The sequence below is a fragment of the Genypterus blacodes genome, unplaced genomic scaffold (assembly GCF_046128005.1).
Source record: "Genypterus blacodes isolate CSIRO-AG114 ecotype Tasmania unplaced genomic scaffold, CSIRO-AGI_Gbla_v1 ptg000106l_1, whole genome shotgun sequence".
Taxonomy (NCBI): domain Eukaryota; kingdom Metazoa; phylum Chordata; class Actinopteri; order Ophidiiformes; family Ophidiidae; genus Genypterus; species Genypterus blacodes.
This window is the reverse complement of record NW_027466910.1, coordinates 1515336-1525141: the sequence shown is the minus strand read 5'-3', so window position 1 is coordinate 1525141 and position 9806 is coordinate 1515336. Positions and strand designations below refer to the sequence as shown.

At 49.7% G+C, this 9806-nt stretch overlaps 1 protein-coding gene across 1 annotated transcript; it reads left to right on the top strand.

Moving 5' to 3' along the window:
• The first annotated feature begins 19 nt into the window (after nucleotides 1–19).
• rev1 (REV1 DNA directed polymerase) lies at nucleotides 20–9526 on the top strand. Its single transcript, XM_076160542.1, has 22 exons — nucleotides 20–346; nucleotides 1459–1528; nucleotides 1778–1910; nucleotides 2010–2178; nucleotides 2307–2786; nucleotides 2869–3638; nucleotides 3821–3919; nucleotides 4060–4170; nucleotides 4267–4393; nucleotides 4528–4656; nucleotides 4751–4905; nucleotides 4998–5117; nucleotides 5228–5448; nucleotides 5541–5713; nucleotides 5797–6029; nucleotides 6108–6313; nucleotides 6402–6704; nucleotides 6828–6927; nucleotides 7013–7218; nucleotides 7322–7457; nucleotides 7564–7666; nucleotides 7765–9526. The coding sequence occupies exons 2-22, from the start codon at nucleotides 1469–1471 to the stop codon at nucleotides 7874–7876; spliced, it is 4146 nt and encodes a 1381-aa protein (XP_076016657.1). The 5' UTR covers nucleotides 20–346; nucleotides 1459–1468; the 3' UTR covers nucleotides 7877–9526.
• The last annotated feature ends 280 nt before the right edge of the window (nucleotides 9527–9806 follow it).

The window sequence follows — 9806 nt, the reverse complement described above, 5'->3', positions numbered from 1 at the left end:
TTCTTGTAATGGTGGACTTGACGCGAGCTGACAGAGGGGGAAGCAGAGGGATCAGGCGGCAGAAATGGAGAGTAAACGGACTGGGAGGGTGAAGGAAAATGTGAAGACATGGCGTGGCAGCATGGCAACATAAGAAAGGCTCGGTGCAGCCTGGAGGCGACCTTCCCCGGAGAAAGTCCAGCTTGAGGAGTCGCGCTAACTGTCCGGCGGACATTCATTTCGCTTCGCCGTGTCCTCGTTTGATCAGCGACGTTTGTGCTTCCAGCCAGAATCTGCAGAGAGAGAGAGAGAGGCAGAGAGAGAGAGAGAAGTGTGTGTGGCAGCCAGCCTGTCTGACAGCATAAAGGTAATAACAAGTGACTTCTGCTGCGGGCGAACACACACTTCCAACCTTTGTTTGTTGACATCTACGCGAACTAAGTCGGAGGTTAGTCACGTAACCCCGTTTATCTGTTGGACTAACTCATTGTTCATCCTATTTTGTGCAGATTTGACACATTCGCACTCGTACTTGCTCGCTTGCTCGCTTTGAACTGACATGACGTTAAAGTCGTCACGCTGCGACATGCATGGCTACACTGTGAAGTCATGTAAGAACAATCAGATGTGTGTGTGTGTTGTGTGTTTGCATGAGGCTGTTCGATCGTTAGCTTAGCGTCGATCATTGTGTCACATGTGGCTCAGACCGGAGCTCCACAACTTGGATGTCACCGGGCGGCAGCAGGAGCAGCCGGAGTCTTGCCCGGGCTTGTCTATCTGCCACAAACCCCTGGCCTCGGTCGTAAAACAGCTATAACGCCACAACACAGGGCAGATTTCACCACGAGCCGGATACAGATTTGGTCGCTTGGTAACAATGACTGTCGTTGTTCTTTGATCTGACCTGGAAAACCCATTTGTAAACACGCAGCACATTGCCCTTAGATGGCCCTACACACACACACACGAACACACACACACACACACACACACACACACACACACACACACACACACACACACACACACACTGTTTCAGGATGTGTGTGTGAAGCCATTTGTGTGCATCATGTGCTTATACCGTGCAGGGGTGCCAGCATACACACAGGGGTGACACCTCCGGATAGATGGCACAGTTTGATCATGGTGTGTGTGGCGAGACAGATATACTCATTCACACACACACACACTTTCACACCTTCAGGCAATTTAGAGTTCCCAGTTTCTCTAACCTGCATGTCTGTAACGCTGTGGGAGGAAACAGGAGCAGAGGAGCAGGCAGCCTACACACACACACACACACACACACACTCAGGACCAGGACCCCCAGACCCCTGATCCACTTTGCCTCCCGTCAGCTCCGTCACTTTCTCTGTCATTGGGTTGTTATTTTTTATTACAGAATCTGCCTGCAGTCTAGTTTAAAGGTTTTTGATGTCCAGGTTTGATCCATTTTTGACGCTTGTGTTACTTTTGCAGGTTGCTCAGCATGAGTCGAGATGGATGGGCAAAGAAGAGAGCCAGTGATGATAACGGTTGGGCTGCCACGGTGAGGATCTGCACACTTACACACACACACACACACACACACACACACACACACACGGAGACTCTGTTTTACCTTTAGAGCGACGACATGGACGTTTGTAAAGACAATGTAACAACGCCTCTGTGGCCATTTGTCTCCTTTCTTCTCCATCTCCTTTATGTTTGCCAAGTGTAAGAAGTAGATCTCCAGCTGTCTGATGAACATTTCAGTGTCAGGGTTAGGTAATCTGTGCTTTGTCTCTCTCCGCAGGGGGGCTACATGGCCGCCAAGGTGTCTAAGCTGGAGGAGCAGTTTAAACTGGACGCCCCCAGGGAGAAACACAAACAAGGCGCCTTCACTAACATCTTCAGCGGCGTGGCCATCTACGTCAACGGGTACACAGGTAACGATCCGCCACCTCCGCACTCACAGCTGTTACTGAGTTTAGAAAGAAGGCTTTTTCCCGCTGCTGATCGGTTTGGTTTGTTTGTTTTGCGAGCAGACCCAAGCGCTGACGAGCTGCGCAGACTGATGATGCTGCATGGCGGCCAATTCCACGTCTACTTCTCCCGCTCCAAGACCACTCACATCATCGCCAACAATCTGCCCAACAGCAAGATTCAGGAGCTTAAGGGGGAGAAAGTCATCCGCCCTGAGTGGATCACTGACAGGTGTGTGTGTGTGTTGGTGTGAGGTGGCCATGTGTGTGTTTGCACAGGTGTCATGTTCAGGGTCTTTATTCTTTTGAGACATGTTGTTGCTTGTTATCAATGTGTTGTTGTTGTTTCTTTCCACATAGTATCAAGGCTGGCCAGCTGCTGCCCTTCCTGCAGTACCAGCTGTACGTCAAACAGAAAGGTCTCACCTTCCCCAGCGTGAGTGTGCGCCCGGCTCCTCAGACGGCAGGGAGCAGCCGCAGCCACGGGCCTCCTCAGCAGAGCCTCTGTCCAAACCTCCAGCTGCCTCAGCACTCCGTCCTCAAGCGGGAGCAGTCGTCGTCCAGCCCTCACGTGAACTCCGACCCCAACCCGAGCACCTCGCATCCGCCTCAGTCCGCCCAGCGTAGCCCCGACGCCGGCTTCGTCACACCGGGTCAGCCAGTACGCCCTCATTCGGGCCCCGAGTCCAGGCACTGCAGCCCCTCGCATCAGCCCTCGCCGTCTAGTCTCAGACCACCTCAGCCTTGTGTCCACGACAACAAAGGCGGCCAAACAGGAGCTCAGAGCAGCGCGGCCTGCAACGCCATCCAGAGCACCCACAGGGAACTGCACTTAAAAATGTGAGTGTATGGAATCTAAGTGGGTATTGATTGTTGTTGTTGTTTTGCTACTTTAATAGCATTAATTCTGTCTTTTTCTCAGAAATGGGTCGCTGCAGAACTCGTTGGACCCGATGAGCCATTCAAGAACCAACAATGCACACGGGTGTGGCAGTGAGGACGCTCAGCTGGAGGTGAAGGACGCTCCCCTCACTAACGGATACACTCACCTTGTTAATGGTGCCTTAAAGTCAGAGGATCTTGCCCCCGGCGACAAGGACCCACTGCCTCACTGCATTCTTAAAAGCTCAGAGAACAAACCTGCAAGCCCCCCAGTCAGAGCCCCCCATTCCCCCAAGACTAAACCTGACTCCTACAAGTTTACCCCCAACCGCAATCAGCAGTCCAGCTCACAGTCCGCCAGAGAGCAGAGACCCCTCAATCCTCCACCCCCCTCGTACCAGACTGTGAAAACACCTGACCCCCAGCCGACCGGTCAGGCCGCTTCAAACCCTGAACGGACTCTCCTCCTTCCGCCCAGCTCCCTCTCACATGCTCCTGTGCGACTGAACGGAAGTCACCACACTGCGTCGCCATCTGATCCAAAAGCAAACAGCTCGTCGGCCGGACCGGAGCCCGTCGCCGACAAGACCTCCTCATCCAAGTCTTCGTCTCAGCTGCAGGCACAGACGAGCGGTTTGATCTCCGAGTTCTACTCTCACTCCCGTTTCCACCAGATCTCCACCTGGAGGTCTGGTTTCTCTGAATATGTCAACGAGCTGCACAGCAGACGGAGAAGAGAAGGGCCCACCTCCTTCCCTGGCAGAGACCGGCTGAGGAAATGTGTGGCGCAATATCCTGCAGACAGTCAAGGTGCGGAGAAATGGTTTGAGGTTTTACTTTGAAGGATGTATCGTCTGCAACAGGCAAATGATGTCACCGCACTCGTCACTGCTTTGTGTTAAACTCCTGCTGGGATTGTTGTTTCTGGAGTGTTTTGGATAACTCATAAGTTTGTGTGTGTGTGTGTGTGTGTGTGTGTGTGTGTGGCTCAGGTACTCTGACACCGGTGAGTGTGAAGTCGTGTATCCTTCATGTGGACATGGACTGTTTCTTCGTATCCGTGGGGATAAGACATCGACCTGAGCTCAAAGGCAAGGCACTTTCTTTGTTTGTTTGTTTGTATGTATGTATCGCGGCTTAAAACACCACACACACACACACACACACACACATACACACAGTAGAATCTCTTGCACCCTGTCAGTGTGGCGCTCTCTCTGGTTGCCTACAGGGAAGCCTGTAGCTGTGACCAGTAACCGCGGTCTGGGCCGCGTGCCGCTGAGGCCCGGGGCCAACCCTCAGATGGAGCAGCAGTACTACCAGAGGAAACGAGCTCAAGCAGGTCAGGTGATCACATCCAAGAGTGCAGAGGCTTTTATCAGAGTGTCACTCATGAGCCTATGAGCCGTACTAAGTGAACATGTGTTCTGTGCATCAGAGAGGCAAGAGGAGGATCTAAACAGCTCTTCCTCTCAAGACGCTCCTGACTCTCATGCCAATGGGGTCGATCATGATGCCTCGGCTCTCTCAATGGCAGAGATTGCATCCTGCAGTTATGAGGCCAGGTAACACACACACACAAACACACACACTGGTGCATCTTGCTGGCTCTGATAGAAGACAAATACATACTGTACATATTGTAGTATTAGAAAAGTGACTAACACATTCTCTCTCTCTCTCTCTCTCTCTCTCTCAGGCAGGCGGGCGTGAGGAATGGAATGTTTTTTGGCAAAGCAAAGCAGTTGTGCCCGTCGCTCCAGGCTGTGCCGTATGATTTTGAGGCCTACAAAGACGTGGCTCTCACCATGTATGAGACTCTGGCCAGGTAGGAAGAGCGTCTGAACTTTTCGCTCCCATCTCTGTCCTTCTGAAGCAAAGTCCTAACAAAGATAAACCCTCTCCTCTTCATTTGTTTGCAGTTACACTCATGACATTGAAGCTCTGAGCTGTGATGAAGTGTTGATCGACAGTTCTTCTCTGCTGTCCGAGTTGGGAATCGCCCCGGAAGATCTGGCCAAAGCCATACGAGCAGATATTCAGGAGAGAACAGGATGCTCCGCTTCAGTCGGCATGGGTACGTGCGCCTCTGAGGCTGCAGTTTGTGTACGTTAAGTTCATTTAAGATGCTTTTCTGTTTCACAAACTCAATCTGACTCACCTGCTCAGGCTCCAACATCCTGCTGGCTCGGCTGGCAACTCGTAAAGCCAAACCAGACGGGCATTACTTTCTGAAGTCTGAGGAAGTGGATGATTTTATCAGGGACCTGTCAGTGAACAGCTTACCAGGTAGATACAGCGCCACCCTCTGGTAATACTTGTGAACTTACAGTCCTTTTGTCTTTGAACTTTCTCAGGCTAAAGGCTCCAGTAAGTTATGCGTCCTGTGTGTTTTGTAGGTGTGGGCCACGTTATGAGCAACAAACTGGCTGGTATGGGCGTGAGGTCGTGTGGAGATCTCCTGCAAGTGTCTCTGTCTCAGCTGCAGAAGAAGTTTGGCCCCCGCACCGGGCAAACCCTGTTCCGCTTCTGCAGGGGATTGGATGACCGACCGGTCCGCTATGAGAAACAGAGAAAGTCTGTCTCAGCTGAGATGAATTACAATATCCGCTTTACTGGGGTGAGACATAGTTTCTCTCTGTCTCCGTCTCTTCTTCCCTTCATTCCCTTCTTTACCTTTCTCTAACCCTCTGGTCTCTCCGCTGTGAGCAGGTGGATGAAGCCGAGTCTTTCCTGACCAATTTGTCTATGGAAGTCCAAAAGCGTCTTCAGGAAGCAGGATTGCAAGGTCGCAGAGTGACCCTCAAGGTCATGGTTCGCAAGGTGGGAGCTCCAGTGGAGTCGGCGAAATATGGAGGTCATGGCATCTGTGATAACCTGGCCAGGTGAGAGAGAGAGAGTGTGTGTATGTTCTACCCCTCTATGTCGGTGTCAGCAGACTGATGCTCTCCTCCTCATCTCTTGATAGGACGGTGATGCTGGCACAATCCACTGATAGTGGTCAGCTGATTGCTTCTGCAGTCATCAAGCTGTTCCATGCCATGAAGTTGCAGGTTCAGGACCTGAGGGGTTTGGGCATTCAGGTTCAGCTGCTTGAAGGAAATCACTCTGCCAACCAGGAATCTACAGGCTCCTCCCGCACACGGAACATCAGAGACATGTTGTTAGGTCAGGGACTCGCTGCCACGGCCAACAGCACAGGTCAGTGGATGTTTGAGCTGTAGAGTTCCATATTTATCCTTTTTGTATATGTTATATCTTTGTCGTTGTTGAATTCAGCAGTGTCAGACATTGATGCTGCTACAGCTGCTGACACCGACAGCACAAATCAGGAAAAGGCTTCTTCTATCAGAGTCCCCTCACCCGCTGCGTCTCCTCGTCCTCTGTGGCCAGCTGAGGCAGTCCCAGGCACGAGCAAACAGCAAACTCCAAAGCGCCCTCGAGCTCGACTCAACATCAGTATAGAGATCCCCTCCCCCTCGCAGGTAGAGTGGAGATGGACACGTCTCATTCACCAACCGGAATCTGTTCAAGGAAACGTTTGTGATGTATTGTTTCTTATTTGTTGCCAAGGTGGATCGTTCTGTATTGGAGGCTTTGCCCGCAGAGCTGAGAGAGCAGGTGGAGCAGTCGTGGAGCTGTGGAGCTGGGAGACCAAATAACCGCCACGCACCGAGTCCACAGCCCTCTGCTCCATTTCCACGGCCTTCCTCCCCTCAGTCTCATCGAGCCTCCCCTCCTCCTCCTCCTCCTCCTCAGGCTGCTTCTGTCTCTGGTGTAGCGCTGCGTCTTCAGCCCATACAGACGTTGGTCCTTCAAGCTCCCAACCAGCCAGAATCCGTAAACATTGTACTGGAATTGCCCAACTTCTCACAGGTAGGCACGCAGACACACAGAGAGGCACAACAAGACACAACATCAGAAGTGGAGAGGTATCGGTATTGTACTGCTTAAAAAATCTAATTCTGTTCTTCTTCCCTTTTGTCTCTCTGACCAAAGGTTGACCCAGATGTATTTGCTGCCCTTCCTAAAGAGCTCCAGGAGGAACTGAGGTCTGCCTATAGCCGCATGACCAACGTACAACCCCAGCCAAAAATGCGTAAGTCCAGAGATGAATGAATTGGATGTTGAAATGGTCCATTATTGTCTTAATTTCACTTTCCCCCCCTGCTGTTTCTTTGCAGCGGAGCAAAATAATCCACTGCTGCAGCTGAAACAGTCAGGAGTTGGAATTAGTGTGGGCCGGGTGAAGCGGCGCTACAAGAGGAAGAACGCGGTGAGCCCCGTCAAGAAAACAGCTTCCCCTCTGAAGAGGCGTCAGACGGGCCAAAGCCCAGCCAAGAACCAACCGCCCTCCATCAAACCCAGGGAGGTGATCAATGGACTAAAGGTGAGCTCATAAGCAGGATTAATAGCTGAAGAAAACCAGGTGTTGATTCATTTATTGTATGATTGAGTGATGTCTTCACTTCACACCCATTCTGCCATTCCAGTTGGAGATGGGTCCCTCCACAGACGTCCCAGAGTCTCCGTCCAAATTCATTCCTCGCCCGGCTCCGGCGCTGGCTGGAGCCTGTGACCTGATGGACATCAGAACGCTCCTCCGGGAATGGGTCACCACTATAACAGGTACACAGCTGAGGGGCAGCTCTGTCATAACGCCCGTGCTTGTTTGTGAAATGCAGACGGAGTGTGTGTCGTGTTTCAGCAGTGTTTTGAACACATTTCTACCTAGAACCCATGGAGGAGGACATCCTGCAGGTGGTGAAGTACTGCACCGATCTTATCGAAGATAAAGACCTGGAGAAGTTGGATTTGATCATAAAATATATGAAAAGGTAAATAATGGAGTTTGTAGAGTTCTACCCCTCTTCTTCATCCTCCTCCTCCTCCTCCTCCTCTCTGCTCACGCTCCTTATTCCTCATGTCTCCACAGGCTCATGCAGCAGTCAGTGGAGTCTGTATGGAGCATGGCGTTTGACTTCATCCTGGACAACGTGCAGGTGGTTGTGCACCAAGCTTATGGTAGCACCCTGAAGATAACATGAAGACAGAAGCACCCTGTCCCGGCTGTCTTTAGTCTTTACGTGACTCGATAGAACCACACGGTAACCGTGACCGCCTCTCCTTCTTTATTAGTTCATCTACCATCTGGAGCAAGTCAGTGTCCGGATAATCCTCCTGGTGTCTCCACTGGGACGCCACACGACGTTAGAATGTTCGACACGTTCCTGAGAGTGAGCCTCGAATTTGACATGATATTTTAGAGCGTTGCGAAAGTCCATGACAGTATTTGGAGAGAGTGGGAACAGTATTCACTCGCCGACGAATGTAAGGCAACTGTAAGGGCGAGAAGCCTGCAGTACTTCTCAACTCCATCCACTCACCAAAGCCCAGAGCAGCAAGAATCGTAGTAGCATTGTACACATGTAATTTTTTAGATCTAGACATTTCCTAAAGACTTGCGGTATTTGATACACATGCAACATTTCTGCTGGTTATTTCTCGTGCACACTGCCTTGTCTTAAATTTTTGGAATACTCTTGGAGAAAGCTGCACCATGAGGTTTTTAGTTTGGCGCCATTCGCCAAAGTCAAGGTCCAAAACTAGGTGGATGTAACGAGTAATCATGTTTAAACATGTGATCGGGCTCCTTTAACCCTTTTGACAGATTTTAGAGCAATGCCAGAAACAGTTAAGAGCCAGATTTATTAATTCAACTGTGTTTCAAAATTGCCATCAATGTTTCATCTGTGTTTCCTATTTGTATAAACGTGTGAAATATCTCCTACTGCCACGTCGCTTCAAAAGCAGGCAAAAAAATAATCTCTCGCAAAAACAAGTGCCAAACCCTGTTATTATAGCATGTAAATAAGGTTTTCAAAGGTCCTTGGTCAAAGTTTTAAAAGAAATAGTGTATGTAGAGTGTGTAACTCTTGTATTGTTTGGAGTCATGGAGTGTATTCTTAGTAATGGTCTTTAATTCTGAAAGTTTTTTCACTGTTTATTAGTGTTCTGATATGGACTGAAGCCGGCCAAAGCACTTCATTTGTAAGCAAGAAGAGATGCGCTGTTGATTCTCAGCAGCACTGTGATGAGGGGTTATGGCAATCGATGAGTAGCCTATGCATTTCTATAATTCACAAACAAGACCGTACCGTAACATTCACTACAGCCTTGTCTGGAATGAACATTGGTATTTCAGTGTCTTATCTCGTGACTTGTCCCATAAATCGCTATAAGGGAATAATGCTGGATTTGTGGAGGAACAGAGGAACTGAATTGTAACGCTGTAATCCATCTTGTAGCTGTGTGTACTTCATGCCCAGGAGATGGCAGTATAGTTTAAGGCAACAGAAATGTGTTATAGTGAAGTTAACATTTGATCTGGGCTGTAAAGGCACTGGGCACACAGACACACACACAGCAGGCTAGTTTTCATGCGAACTCATCATTCAAGATATTATGTGTGTTGTTTCTTTTCCTGTTGACATGAATGTAATGAAAACAATGTAAGTCTCCTCTTCTCACTTTGAAGAATTTGGTTCTCCCCGCCTTTCATGTGTTCCCGAAAGGAATGGTCAGGAGTTAAAGTCCAGCCTGTCTTCTGTAAACTGGCCTGTGCCTGAGGACCTGAAGCTGTGAAATCATTTGTAAGTTTTCTAAATCTTGGTAATAAACTGTAAACTCTGCTTAAATTTCTCTGTGTCGATAAGACGGTCTTCCTTTGTGCGGGGATGTTGCAAATGACAGACAATACAAATGGATGGTAAATGTCAAAGGTAAACAAATACTGAGGAAAGCGTTGGACCTCCACGTTCAGGTGCGTTGACGCTGTGCTTGCAGATCATGGTGGCCTTTCACCCATCGAGATGTCTACTGCATGTAAAATGCAAAGAATCCATCTCCATTCTTCGATTGGAGGATGAATTTCAGGCACCAAGGAGAGCAGACGGCTAACACTGACGTCATCACGCT

Excerpts from the sequence above, each read along its gene's own strand:
- rev1 (XM_076160542.1), top strand. The coding sequence starts at position 1,469 with ATGAGTCGAGATGGATGGGCAAAGAAGAGAGCCAGTGATGATAACGGT. Across the intron at positions 1,529-1,777 it reads ATAACGGTTGGGCTGCCACG|GGGGGCTACATGGCCGCCAA; the intron begins GTGAGGATCTGC and ends CTCTCTCCGCAG. Across the intron at positions 2,179-2,306 it reads CCTGAGTGGATCACTGACAG|TATCAAGGCTGGCCAGCTGC; the intron begins GTGTGTGTGTGT and ends CTTTCCACATAG.